At 39.8% G+C, this 14,429-nt stretch overlaps 1 protein-coding gene across 1 annotated transcript in view; it reads left to right on the top strand.

Moving 5' to 3' along the window:
• Positions 1 to 12,371, top strand: part of LOC150081567 (QRFP-like peptide receptor) — a 181,886-nt gene extending 169,515 nt beyond the window's left edge. Inside the window, exons 4-6 of the mRNA XM_090379408.1 lie at positions 4,157 to 4,267; positions 5,930 to 6,092; positions 11,999 to 12,371. Of these exons, the coding sequence (XP_090235534.1) occupies positions 4,157 to 4,267; positions 5,930 to 6,092; positions 11,999 to 12,165 (441 nt within the window). The 3' untranslated portion in view covers positions 12,166 to 12,371. The remainder of the gene's footprint in view (positions 1 to 4,156; positions 4,268 to 5,929; positions 6,093 to 11,998) is intronic.
• The last annotated feature ends 2,058 nt before the right edge of the window (positions 12,372 to 14,429 follow it).

Raw genomic sequence — 14,429 nt, 5'->3', positions numbered from 1 at the left:
CTCTTAAACTACCTAGAAGCCTTCCGTCTGATCAACGATCGCCAGTATGGATTCCGTCAGTGTCGATTCACTTTTGATATTCTGGCTTATGTTACCCATTTATGGACTAATTCAATGGAAAGGTTCGGTGAAACGCAAGTAGTTGCTCTTGACATCTCAAAGGCTTTTGATCGTATTTGGTATAAAGGTCTTCTAAACAAGCTTCCATCTTATGGTTTACCAACTGTTTTTTGTAATTGGTTATCCAGTTTTCTCTCTGATCGCTCACTGAGGGTGATAGTAGATGGCTCTCTGTCTTCTAACTTCTCCACTAATGCCGGTGTCACCCAAGGTTCAGTTCTTTCCCCCACTCTTTTCCTCTTGTATATTAATGACCTTCTTCCATTGACTGGAAATCCTATCCATAGTTTTCCGATGATAGCACATTGCATTCAACTTTCCATTTTGAGAAACCTTGTCCTGCTCAATCAGCTTCAACTTCTAGAAAATCTGCTACCAATTCCTTAAATGCCGATCTTCAGATAATTCTTCAGTGGGAAAAAGACAACTTAGTTGATTTCAACCCTTCTAAAACTCAGTCTTGCCTTATATCTCGCAAAAAGGATTCTTCTGCTCCTATGGTGTTTCTGGTCTTTGGTGACACTCCGATTTCTAGGCAAAATGATATATCTCTTTTGGGGATTACCCTGACTTCTAATCTCTCTTGGCACAAGCACATTACAAATATTGCTTCCTGTGCATCTAAAAAACTTGGTCTTCTCTTTCACTCTCGGCGTTACTTTTCTTCCAAACAGCTGCTCACTCTGTATAAATCGCAAATCCGCCCTACCATGGAATATTGTTCCCACATCTGGAGTGGTGCCGTGCCCCCAAAACCTCTCTCAGGCTTCTTGATTCCATTCAGAAGAGGCCAGTTAGGTTAATTAATTTATACATCTCTAACAGAGTCTCTCCACTCGCTTTCTCATAGACGTACTGTTTCTGCTGCATGCCTCTTCGACAGATACTTCCATGGGCACTGTTCTTCTGAATTGGCTTCTATAATTCCCGCTCTCTTTTTCAAAACAGTCCGAACACATGCCGCCACCAGCCAACATCCATTTACTGTCCAACTTCAATCTCACAGAACCAACATTTCATCTTCCTCGTTTATTCATTCAACTACAGTTTTCTTGAACAACCTTTCTTCATACTAGATCGTAGGTATAGCTTAGCTTAATTTTTCAGCACTCACCTCATAGTAATCCGCTTAGTTGGTGTAAAGTTTTACCACATACATTGTGGTTATAAGATTCAAATAACTTATGGGAATTATAAATTTAAAAACTATGTTATGGGCTTTAAAAATTTTCCTAATCAAGGAAAGTGCACCTTCCATTCTATGGTTGTCTAATTAAACTAAATGAAATGAAGAGAGATCAAAGCTAATAGCCGTGCACGAGCGACTTTCGAAATCGTCTTCAGTTAGCTATAGTGGGAAGGGAAGAGCGCGCGAGCGTGTTATATACGGGTTGAGTTCCCGAAATGCATTTCTGTGCACATGGAAACTTAATACGTGCTAAATTCCAAATAGGGGAGAAGTTGGCGGGAATCTTTTTGTTTAATACGTTAAGTGATGTGTGGCGCTTGAACCACTCAATGACGAGGGCTTCGTTTTGAAGGATTTTATAGCTGGAATTTAATTGAACTACTGTAATGGCTGAATCGATGAGTGGGTTATGATTATAAGATTGTGCGTGTTGTGTTAGTTCTGCACTTGCTAAATTAGATTTGAAGCTGTTAAAGTGGTAGTGTGCACGCGTGTTAGAAATTTTTGATGCCCCAAATTTTACTGTTGTACTGCCTATGTCACATGCTTGGCAATCTGATTGGCATCTAATCAAATATATAATGTTGTTATGATCTTGTGTCCGATACTCGTGTGTTGTCTTGTAAGAACTGTATTTGGAACTTAATTTGTTATAAGATGTGAATATTAATTTGATATCTGTATTCTTAAAAATCTGTTGAAGTCTTCTTGCATATTGTTGATGGTATGGGATGGCGATAAGGGGTTTATGTATCTTATTCACGTGGTTATTAATTTTGCTTGGGTTATTGGTGTTATTATGGACTTTGGTGATGGTTTCTTTTATTAGTTGTAATGGGTGTTTTATGTCGATGAATTTTTTTGTGAGGTATTGCAATTCCACAGATAGGGCTGTTTCTGTGTGACTATATTTTATAGCGTTGTATATCTGATTGTATAGAACTTCTTTTTTGATGTATAGAGTTGTTTGGTGGTGTGAGTGGTAAAGTAAGAATTTACCTGTATGTGTGTTCTTTCTGTATATTTTGGTGCCTAAAGATGTACCTATTTTGTATACAGTGAGGTTTCGAAAATTAATTTTATTATCGGTTTCTACTTCGAGGGTAAATTTGAGTCTTTCGTGTGTTGTGTTAAACGTGTTCAGTAAAGTATTTATGGTGGTTCTGTTGCCTATTAGGAGTATGTCATCTGCGTATCTCATATATAGTTTAATCCCTGGGGGAAAGGATCGCTTCTGTTGAAGAAAAAATACTCCAACCCTTTCCCCCATGGATTAAACTTAGTTTTTAAATTTATAATCCGCATAAGTTATTAGAATCTCATAACCACTATATATGTGGTAAAACTTTCCACCAACTAAGCGGATTACTATGAGGTGAGTGCTGAAAAATTAAGCTAAGCTATACTTACGATCTAGTCATTACATCGCAGCACATAAGGACTCCTTAAAATATCAACAGTCCTTTCTTCATACGTATTTCCTGAAAATTACAGTCTACAGAAGTTCAAGTTCAATGTCAACAAATATCTTCTTTCGTCTTCTCAACCTCCAACCTAAGCACGGTACTAAATATTACAGGTTCTAATACCTCTCGTGTTTGGGGTTTACATAAAACAGAAAAAGGGTGGCATTCATATGTATTATCTTTGATGTTTCATTTGTATTGTCCTACACTAGAATCTTGTTCTTTTCGCTTACAATTACAAACTCACTGATGACTTGGCAATAACGCAACTTAAGAGCCCCAGCTTGGAGTGAGCGCAGATAGCCACTTGAATTTTGTGCATTGATCAGATGGGAAAATCTTCACTGCTGAAAAGGGATTTAATTGAAAAACAGAACGTCTAATCTACTAAAAGCACTTTGAAAGCCTTAATGCTAACCGAAGATGGAGCAAATTCCTGACAATTCTCTAATTCTAAGCTATATAATGACGCAGTATTTTGTCTATTCATTTTCCTTTCATTACACGTGATCTTCAGCTGTTTCGTTTGAAATTTCTTCCCCGCCACGTGCGCCCTTTACTGCGTACGACCTAACCATGACGGATAAATAAGATTAAAAAGTGGGAAGATTCATTATAACCGAGAGCAATTAGGAGTGAAATAATTGCCTGAAACTATTTTTACACTTTATTAATTACGAGAATCACTGAAAAACAAAAATAAGTCGCTAATTGCTTTAATCTTTACAAAGCAACGAGACCACTTGTCGAGGGAAACGCGTGACCGACCAGCAAAACGGAGAGTCAGACCGTGCTATCGTGAAATTCGATGGCCGGCATGAGTTACTTAACCTTTTGGACTCACGACAAGGTGGCCAAAAATAAACTTCAAACTTCGTTTTTTAAACAAAATCCACTACCACAACGCTCAGGGATATACCTGAGACAAATATGTACTAGTTTACTAAAGATAGTTCAATTTTCCGGTTTTTAAAAGTTTTTTTATTTGATTAATTGAAACACAACTCGAACAAACTGAACTCGTTCCACGTGAATAGCTGCTTAATCTCGTGAAAAACATTGACACGAGGCCCTTTATCAGTGATTACAAATAGTAAACACGCGCAATTATAATTCTTTGATTTTTCTTCGCTGTCATGGAACTGCTGTGTCTGAAGATAACGTGTACGTGTTCGCAAAGAAAATCGAGGTTAATTACGTCTATAAATATGGTATGACGTGCAGAGAAATGAAATGTTAATTAACGTGCTATTCTCCAAAATGCGCTCTTCTCGGAAATGAGTTATTTTGAGGAAACTAATGTTAAACAAAGTTTAAACAGTCTCCTATGAAAGGAGACATTGCGAATTTCGATTTTTATAATTTTCTTTTTTCCATTCAGGTTATCAAGATGGTCTGCGTAGTTCTGTTGGGTTTCATAATATGCTGGATGCCCCTCCAGGTGATAGTGCTTTATTCGCAGTTTGGACATTCGGCCCATAGGGATGGACAGGTAAGGAAGTCTTTGCTAGTCAGCACCCTAATGTTCATAAATAGGCGATTACTATGTTCGATGGTTTGAACTTTGAGAATACATTATAGTGAAAACACTTAAAGGATTTGAGAATACATTGCAACACGTGATGGAAAGAAACCTAAATTTCTGTGGGGAATTTTATTTCACTGTGTGCTCCAGATGGCGGAACGATTCATAAAAGGTGAATCCGTGGTCGTACTTAAAATCTTGGGGTTCTAAGCCATACGACATTCTGTTCTTGTTTTTAAGAATTTTGACCAAACAGAGTTAATGGCCGCTTCGTTCCATGAAAATCCTAGTTACGAGGTGTTCCAGCATCGATTGATGTCGAGGGTACGCATATGTCCTCATCTGTATACAGGTGAAGCCTCGAAAAAGTCACACACACAGAGGGCGAGTTCTCTTTGATGCACTTCTTAAGTTAGAGGGCCTCCATCGAATATTTCTGTTGTTTTTGTACTTACGAAACTGAGGCCATGAGGCGTTAGTATGTTTTATTCTACCGTCGTTTTTTTTTTCTGTTTTCTTGGATGAAAATCACGAATTTCGGGTGCGATGAAAAACGGTGAAACCCTTATCGGAGATCGACTACTTCAGCCTCCGATGAACGTTGAATTTGTGCTAATTTTTGCACACTGACAGAGTACAGTATGAGCCATTCGCAGTTTCTTGTAGTCTTGTGTCACGGTTCTTGTTTCTTGTGTCACGGCAGCCCTTGCCCACACTTTGTTAAACCCTAATTCTTCAATGATATTTATGTGTTCGCCATGTGGAAGCGAACTTGCGTTAATCGGTCTAGTCTTGCGAATCGCAATTTCCATGGCACTATGGCTTCTGCAGTTTTTGCTGTTATGAATCTCCGGCCCCGTTCAAGACCCTCAGTGTACAGTTCTATACTTTGAAGTCCAGCAATGATAGGACTTCATAGCGTTCTGCCTTGCTGTTAGAGCCAAATCGCGGTGTGTTCTGGTTGGTGTAGCCCTTGGGTGACTTGGGCCAGCTCTTCTTGCAAAAGTTACTGTTTTTTATATCATCCACTGTGCATAGCTTTTAAGATGAGGGGAAAAGATCACGTTGAATCTCACTTTTGACTTGTTTGGGAAGTTTAATGGTAGCTATGGAATATTTCGTTGTTCTTATATCCCTCAGCTCAACGTTGGTTCCCATCTTGAGAGTTTGTGTATCGTAAAGGTCTTCTCGCCTATAATTTGCTTATATTTCTCTTTCTCTAACCATCTACTTAATTTAAATAATTACTTATGCATCTTTAATTGTAAGCCTGTATTTTGATTTAGAGAAATTAGCTTTGTCTCTCCTATAATTTAAGAGACTCTTTGGTAAATTCTCTGTCAGTCCTCTGTAATCAACCCATCCCTGTTGAAGTTATCCTGTCAAAATGCATCGGAAAAGCTCTGTCGGTATTGCTTCTGTGGAAGATTGTGTTGCCAGAACTGGGAATATTTCTGTCCTGTAACTGAAGGGAATAAATGCATTAAAAAGTTCATGCAGACCTATCATTGTAATAAGAATTTTTGCTATTTTTATTGTTCTGAAAAACATCAACTCACTTAATATTTTTAATTTTAATTCGATACTTCTTAAATATCGACACTTCAATTTCTTTTCTTTATTATGCAGCTTCCAAAATGGTTCCCTGGTCTATCATACTTTGCTACTTTCCTGGCATATTCAAACAGCGCCTTCAATCCTATTATATACGGAGGATTTAACAAAAATTTTCGTCAAGGGCTTTTGGCGATAATCTGGTGTGGTTCTCAACATCGTGGATTTCGCAGACCCAGTAAGTATTGACGCTGTATTATGCTTTAAATTTGCTGTTTTAAGTCAGAATTGTAGAATTCAGTTGACAAATTTCCAAAATTGCGTTGGTATTTGGTTTTTTGCATTTTGTATACTACGGGGATTGATGAAAAGTAAATTTAATCGGTGGTTTAAAGAAAGTTTTATGGTTAGTAACTTCAGAAACAGAATCAAAAAGGGGAAAAAAGGAACGAATAGGTTACATCAAGAAATCCTAACAGCCTGGATATGAAAATTTGGACATCGTGCTACCCTGGAGCGATAGGTATCATTCCAAAGCAACAGTTAAGTACTGTAAAGATAAATCGTAAATCTTCCTCCAATTAAAAACTGACAAAGTCGATATTTTTAAAATGAACCGATCGATCGCGGTGCCAGATATTCAAATGAATATCTGGCACCTGAACTTATGTACACGTGCCAGATATTCAAATGAATATCTGGCACGTGTACATAAGTTCAGGTGTTTTGTGAACAGAACATAATCGCTCACAGAAGCATCCAAATTGGAAAAACGCTGTGTGATTTGTACTATCATATAAAGCCTGGAAAAACAAGAGATTTTGATCAAACCAAATTGCGTATCGAATACTCATAAGCCTGCAGCATCTCACTTAATTCCGTTGTGATATTCCGATCTCTGAGCCTCTTTAGAAGGCTCGAAATCGCAACGAGTCTAGTCGAGTGATGATGGCAAGTATATGATCGTTGGATCCACTTGGCAACAGTCATCATGCAAAGACTATCGGCTTCCGTGACACTCTGAAGTATTTGCATTAAAAGATATAAAAACTTCGTTTAGTGAAAAAACTATTGTGTATTTTTGAGCATTATCTGATCATGTCCTCGCGAGTAGCATGGTGGTTATAATCGCCGTTGTTCCACACCGGATGGAAAAGACTTTATTACAAATACCGTCAATAAGGTAAGGAATTTTTATGGGCTCTTCAACAGCGTCGCTTGGATAGTTAGTCTCAGATGAAAGTTACATGGTTCCCCTTCCAGAAACTCGGGATTTATCCTTTGTTTTATCCTTATATCCTTCCTTGCTTTGGCGCCACACACCTCGCTTAAACTAATCCGATCAGAATACAATAACATAACGAAGAAATAGTAATCGTTTACAGTACCTTAATTGCATACTGGAAATTGGTTTTCTTCGAATTACAGTTATATACTGTATGCAGGATTATTCATTTAAAATCATAGGACAGGAAGCTTTAACCAGCATCCAGCAACTTGCTTACGCCGGCGACTAGCCATTTTTGTCAGTGTAAATTTTCGCCGGCGACTAGCCATTTTTGTCAGTGTAAATTTTCGCCGGAGACTGAGACCGACCCCATTCATGTTCTTTCATCCCTTAAATCCTGGACTATAAAAAAAATAATAAATTAAATTTTCATTAACGAAAACAGAAAGCACAGCCTGTTTCTGCAGACAGTTAAAACTCAAATAGCCTTCATTCCATGTTGTTTCCTACTTGTTCAATTGGACACTTGTTGCACCGTGTCCTTGCTGCTCTCTCTTCAGTTTTTTATCGCCACTTTACTGATAGATCCACATCTCATTTACAGGGTTCCATGTTACCATATCAGGAAGGATTTCCTTCCTGATATGGTAACATGTAAATAAGAGTAAGCCACGGAGTAGTGGGCCTACCCCGGAAAGGGTTACTCTTATCCTACCCCGGTTGGGATTAGCAAATGGGATTTGTTACACTCTGTGCAGGTAGGGGACGAGATGTATATCCTGCATTCCAGAAGATTGCCAGCAGGAGGTGTTTGGAAGAGATGATCCACACTCTGAAGTGCCAAACAAGTTTCACTGGGAGGGGTATTACTGTAATCTCTAAATCTCTAGGTACTTCACTTGGTCTTAGCAAGGTCAAGATCCTGTCAGAAAACTTGATGTCGTTTGCACTTTGGATATTCTCAGGTGAGTAGTTTGTCTCCTTTGAAAAACAGATTGAGCATACTCCGTAAGTACTGTCTAGCTTTATTCTGTGAGGAATATGTGCTCAGAATGTTGTGGGTTATCTTGGATTCTGCTGATGAATCTGGTCCGGTATTCCTCATATTCAGGACAGAAGCACATGGCGTGTTCCCAAGTCTCAGCTTCGCTACAAGTGCATAGCGAGTCATTCTCAACACCAATGGGTGTCAAATTATATCTAAAAACCTATGCCCAGTAGGGAGAAACGATAATTGGAGACCAGTGCGTACCATGGATGAGGCTTTGGACTAGCGAGAGTCACGGTAAGAATAAATTTACTTGTGATGATAGCTCTAGCCGTGGTATTTCAGGATTCTTTCCATGTTGTTTGTAGCTTGTCCAAAATTCTTTTTCTCTCCCGTCTGGGATCGTTTGCCAGGTAGTTAGATACCAACGACGACGATAGGAACTCCTTTCTTCATTCTATGGAAAATTCCTTATTTCATGACCAAATTAATGGTACGAAGGCATGAATCCGACTAGAACTTGAGGGCAGTGTTGGTTACGTTACAGCAAGGTCTTGTGATTGTAAGAAGCATAAAGCGTTGCATTGAATCAAGCGTTCCTCGATTTCTATCCGAGGTAGTCCTAATACATCAAACTGCTGCACCATAGCAAATATTGGAACGAAAATTGCCTTGTACAGTAATGCAAGTGTCCTCTTCATCCCACAGTCTGCCTTGCTGATCTGGGCGATCATAGCTGCATACTTCTTTGTCTTAGTGGATAAACATACCAGATGTGGGTGAAACGTCTGCTTCATATCCATTACTATACCAAGGTATTTGATTTCTGGGTATAATCTGATTGGAGTATTATCTGTATTGCTTATTGATGGTCTTCTGAGTTCGAGAGATCGATTTAAGAGAACTGATTTAGTCTTCTCCTCGGTAAAAACAGCCGGTGCAGGGTGGCCTATTGCTTTAGTTTGTTTAGTGCTTAGTTGCTGTGTGTTTCAAGCTGAGTCCTTGTGTCAGTGTGAACTACCAGGACCAGGCCATTAGTAAAGGCGAAGGATGTCACGCACTCGAGGCCCATCCAAAGGAACTCTTCCAGGACGAGGGACCAGAAAAATGGTCCGAGATCTCGGTGCAACCCCGAGTAACAGACCCAGAGAGTCGCTGGAACCTAGCAGCCACGGTTGTAAATCTGTGGGTAAAGTATGACATGGCATTGTAAAGATATCCCGGGATCTTGGAGGACCCGATCTCTGAGCAATGCTGGGCTACTACATCGATCAAGTGGTCCAGCGAAGTCTACTCTAATGGCCATGGAGTATTTGGAGGTTGCGTTAGTGGCAGTTGTTAAGAGGAAATATAAGGCAGTCACGGTGCTGCATCGTACTATACAAACATTGCGCTCTACATGCTTCAGACCCTTTTGCAGAGTTTGTATGATCAGGGAGAATCACCACGCAGTTAAACTAACCTTCAGGAGCTGCCACTTTACAAGATATTAACGTCCGTAGTTTTATATAGGTATGGGTAACTGGACTGCTATTCTCTTAGGAGTTGGGCTAGGCTCGAATCAGTTCTGCCTCCTTTTACAGATTCGTATTATCGTTTTAATTTCAGACGGAGCGTCGAGCGTTTTACCCAAGAAGACTGCGTGTTCGTTGTTGAACATTTTTCAAGTTTCAATCTTAGAAGGACTGTCCTTATGCGTTCCAAGAATGTGTTCGAAACAAGGAAGTGCCTAGCAGATATACCATTTAAAGCGTTTTCGAGAGGAAGGCGGTGATCAAAAGCCTCTCTTAATCAATCTTAACATAGGAAAAACTGCTATTGTTAAAGTCGGAATGTGCGGTGCGCCCTGTTACGAACTCGTGTTGTTCAACTAATGCATTTTAACCATATAAATACATACTGAACAGTATAATGAAAAGAAATGTTTGTCTGGCTCCCCCTAAACGTACCATCCAATGTATGGCTAGTTCGACTGTGTTTCTGTAGAAACAAAATTTTGATCAGTGCATTATTTCAAATAGATTATGGTCACCACGTTCCTCCGATTTGCATCCTCTGCATTATTAAAGAAATAGTGCAAATAATTCATAATCGTTGGAGGAACGTAAACAGAATATCGATTTCGCAGCCAAAGCATCTTCTTGACCCTTCGTTCAGTGTCACCATGGCAACATGCATGTGCTTATATACATAGGGTTTCTAGCACTTACTGCGAATAATGTATAAAAATATTATTTACGAAGAAATCACATTTTAAATTTGCATTATTTCAACTCTTGAGTTACGTTTTAAATGAACAACCATATACAGGGTTGTTAAAATTAAAGTAACCCTATGTAGAGGGCTCTGGAGCGAGTTCTAAGGCTCGCACTGAAGATGAATTTGGACAACAGGGAGAATTAAGAATGCGCTCGCCATTTATTGAAAAAAATATATAGTTACAAAATTTGTCACTATATGGCGCTGTGGCAATACAAATACTTGAACAGCGTGACAATTGTTCAATGTGTCCTCCATTTTGGTCAACAACAGTTTCCATTCGAAGAACAGCATTTTCTACAGCAGAACGTAACATGTCAACTGGAATAGCCACCACATGACGTCTAATGCTGTCCTTCAGATCTGCCAGAGTTTGACATCCTTCCCGATACACGCGGTTCTTCAAAAAACCCCACAACCAGACGTCGCATAGGGTGAAGTCCGGTGATCGGGGTGGCCAAGATGTCTGGAAACAATGGCTGATGACCCGTTCATCTGTAAAGTGTTGCCTTAGTAATTTTTGGACACAACGGTGGATGTGGAGTGGTGCAGCATCTTGCATGAATGTGGTATCCTGAAGGCACCCACATTGTTGCAGCTCTGGTATTGCGAAATACCAACAACATTTCATAATATCGCTGTCCAGTGACGGAAAAGGTGCAGGGTCCAGTCGGTGTTACCTGTTCAAAAAAATATGGCCCAATCATGAACGTGGCCGTAAATTCACACCACACTCTCACTTTTGGAGTATGCAACGGGACCTCTTGGATAACTCAAGGGTTTTCTGTTGCCCAAATGCGACAGCTGTCCGTATTTACTTGTCCATTTAAGTATAAGTGTGTTTCATCACTCCAAAGGATGTTCCATGGCCAAGTGCTGTCCACTGTCCTTCGTGCCAGAAACTGAAGTGCGTATGTGAAACGAATATCTGCATCACTATTCTTTAGCTGCTGTAGCATGGGCTTCTTGTAAGGATAGTACCGCAACACCTGACGCATTACTAGCATTAAAGTGGAACACGGCATGTCCTTTTTCACGAGAAACAGCTGGCACACTTGCGCTACCACATGAAGATTGACTCGATAAATCCACGACAGCCATAGCGACATGTTCAACACGAGAGGAGTCCACTCGTTTTCGACCTCTACCTGGTTGAACACCAAGATGTCTTCAAATTTCGCAATCATTTTGCTAACAGCACAAACAGTCATAGGTTCACTGTTGCTGTTCTGATAGTACAGCTTCACTAATAACGCCTTTTCCTGCAACGTTGTTGTCATTGCTGCTCTAGTGCAGGCAAACATCTACTGTATGATTTTGAAGAGACTGCTTTGCTTTTATACAGTACAGTAGAACTGAGCAGTGGCGCTAACTTACGATAAGCAAATAACGTAAGTTATTTGCATAATCGTAACTAAGATAATTACGTGCCATACAGTGACAAATTTTGTAACTATTTTTTTTCCAATAAATGGCGAGCGCATTCTTCATTGTACCTGTTGTCCAAATTTCTCTTCAGTACGAGCCTTAGAACTCGCTCAGAACCCTCTACATAGGATACTTTAATTTTAACAACCCTGTACTTAAAAATAATCAATTATGACATACAGAAAAAAAAGATGAAAAATATCCTTACAACCTTTTTCTATATATATGTTTCTCTTTAAAGGGTCCAACAATTCGAGAATCACAACCACCGTGACTGGACTTTCTGGGAGTTTAGCCTCCACCAAGATGAAAGGAGCCAATACCATTGAGATGAATCGTATACGTCAAGGGAGAAAGAACGAAGATCATTGTGACTGCCAGAAAGAACCGGCGTCTTTCAAGAACTAGTCCATACGTAGTTCCGAAGAATTTGTGGTACCGAAATATTTTTATGGCACATATTGAGCAACGCACCTCCCTCCAAAATTTCTGGGTTGTCTTATACGTTGCTCTGTAATCTAGTCAAACGGGTATGCTAAAACTACCAAAAAGATGAGACCAGTCATTAGCTAGATTTTTAAAATCCGAAGCATTCTTTCCCGAACATATCAAGATTAAACCCTGGTCCCTTTTTCGTAAGTGCTCCAACTTAGTGCGAAACAATGGCTTACAAAAGATTACGTTTCCCTATCTTTGGATTATCGTGTCTTACATCCTTGAGCTTATTTGAAACGAGGGTTACAGACATCCATGCCCAGTGCGAGTTTTTAATCCAAGCTCATTTTGGCCCTTAACCTTCAGTCACAAACTCCTCCATCTGAGGTGCTTCACAGTGTAGTGGGTTAGAAATTTGCACCACTATGGAATCGACGTGTTTCATATAAACATTTTATCTTATAATATGTACATTGTGTCCTTGAGAATATTCAAGGGAGTCTTGGGCATTCCTACATCCACACAAGCTCCACTGAATAATGTAATATCAATGACTGAGTGACCAACCTCTCGTTGTCTGTAAATATTCAGTTTACGTGATCTAAGAATATTTAAAACAGCTTAATAAATTGCACCGTATTATTTTTGGTAAGTGATTACTAGATGCCATTGTAATTATTTCCTTTCCAGTGCAATAGTCAACCGAATAAAATTAATTAATGATTGAAAGAACAATATGTTGTGAACGTTAATCAGCTTCTTGACTTTACTGTACATGGCGTATTGCGATGCTGATCAAGTAGGAGCTTTTATTGTTCAATATTTTTATAGAAAGCTACTCATCAATCATTTCATGTTCATAAGGATTCTGATAAAAAAAAACAACTTAACTTTAGTAGCCTAAAATGATTAGATAATCCACTGATTTAAGTTCTTTGCATGAAATGGGCATTGTCTTTCGCACTCAAGAAGAATGTGCTTCTTGAGTGCGTAAAATAAGAAGTGAGTGATAATGCAGCGCAGAGAGAGAATAAAATTCGTTCCTAAAGAGATTTGTCGTACATCTCTATAGAGCACACAGTAATCATTTGGCACCCGAGTTTGAAATATTCCGAGAACTCGATTGAAGACCATATCTGGATTCATGAATGAAGAGCACCGTGGCCCATTGCTCTCGTGGCCCAGTCAACATTCTGTTAGCACCAGTTGAACCATGCCTTTTTGTGTAAACGGGGCAAAAGAACACAGACAGTTTGTAGCTCCCCAACGTGGGCGACTGCATGTGGTGAGGGGAGCTCCCAGTGATGCTACTGGTTCTACAGATTAACATCACTGGTATCCAACGCCTACACCTGCCCTTGAACACCTTCACTAATGGCATACGAAAAACCCAGGAAGAGGAGAGACTAGACTACAAAAAGCAAAACTTTGAGAGGTGCATTATGGCCACAGAAGCCGATGCGCCAACAACTAACAAACAACAACAACTAGAATCCGGCGTGTTTGCCATTCGCTGTGACCCTTAGACTTACTTGCCGGAAAGGAGTACTCTGGTGGTTGAGAGCCTAGCCTTAATAAATTGCTTTAGTCCTTGTACATGGGGGTTTAGACAGGCCAAGACAGAAGGGCTTGTGTCGGTCCATTCAAGATCAATCGAATGGCAAGTCTGTTTGCTGGGGTCAACTGTACTTCAATTGGTCTCCTTCCGTTTGGTCATGGAACAGGGTCAAGGCTTGTTGGACGTATGGTATAGTATCTTGGTAACTGTAGCGTCCTACATGGGTCCCGAATTAGCAGAGTGGGTACGCACTCTCTGCTATCAAAATGAATCAATATGAATCAAATCGACTCTAAGTTCGTGTTAGATCTACCCTATTCTGGTTGTTTGGCAAGAGGAAAGAGTTCCTCCAGTCCAGTGTTACGCTTTTTGCAGTCAAAATGAATAGTGCTCTTTATGTAGATGGTTTTGATATTTTTGTCACTCCTGCAACGTTAGGTATTGAATAACAACTGTAACAATGCTTTGATCAATTTAGTTCCTGGATTATAGCCAATGGTTTTAAGTTTTCCGCTCAAAAGAGCGCCTGTGTGCACTTTTGTGGCACGTGTGTGTAAAGTGTGTTTAGGGTCGAACGGCACCAGGGGTTTCCCTCATCTCCGGGTAGTTTACATTGTTGTGCGATACAGTTCACTGTAAAGGCCAGAGATTTAAAAGTGTGTGTGTCCTGGTACACGTG

Source organism: Mastigoproctus giganteus, chromosome 8 (genome assembly GCF_048544385.1).
Source record: "Mastigoproctus giganteus isolate SK-2022 chromosome 8, ASM4854438v1, whole genome shotgun sequence".
Classification (NCBI taxonomy): Eukaryota; Metazoa; Arthropoda; class Arachnida; order Uropygi; family Thelyphonidae; genus Mastigoproctus; species Mastigoproctus giganteus.
The sequence above is the reverse complement of the archived record's forward strand: the minus strand, read 5'-3'. Positions and strand labels throughout refer to the sequence as shown.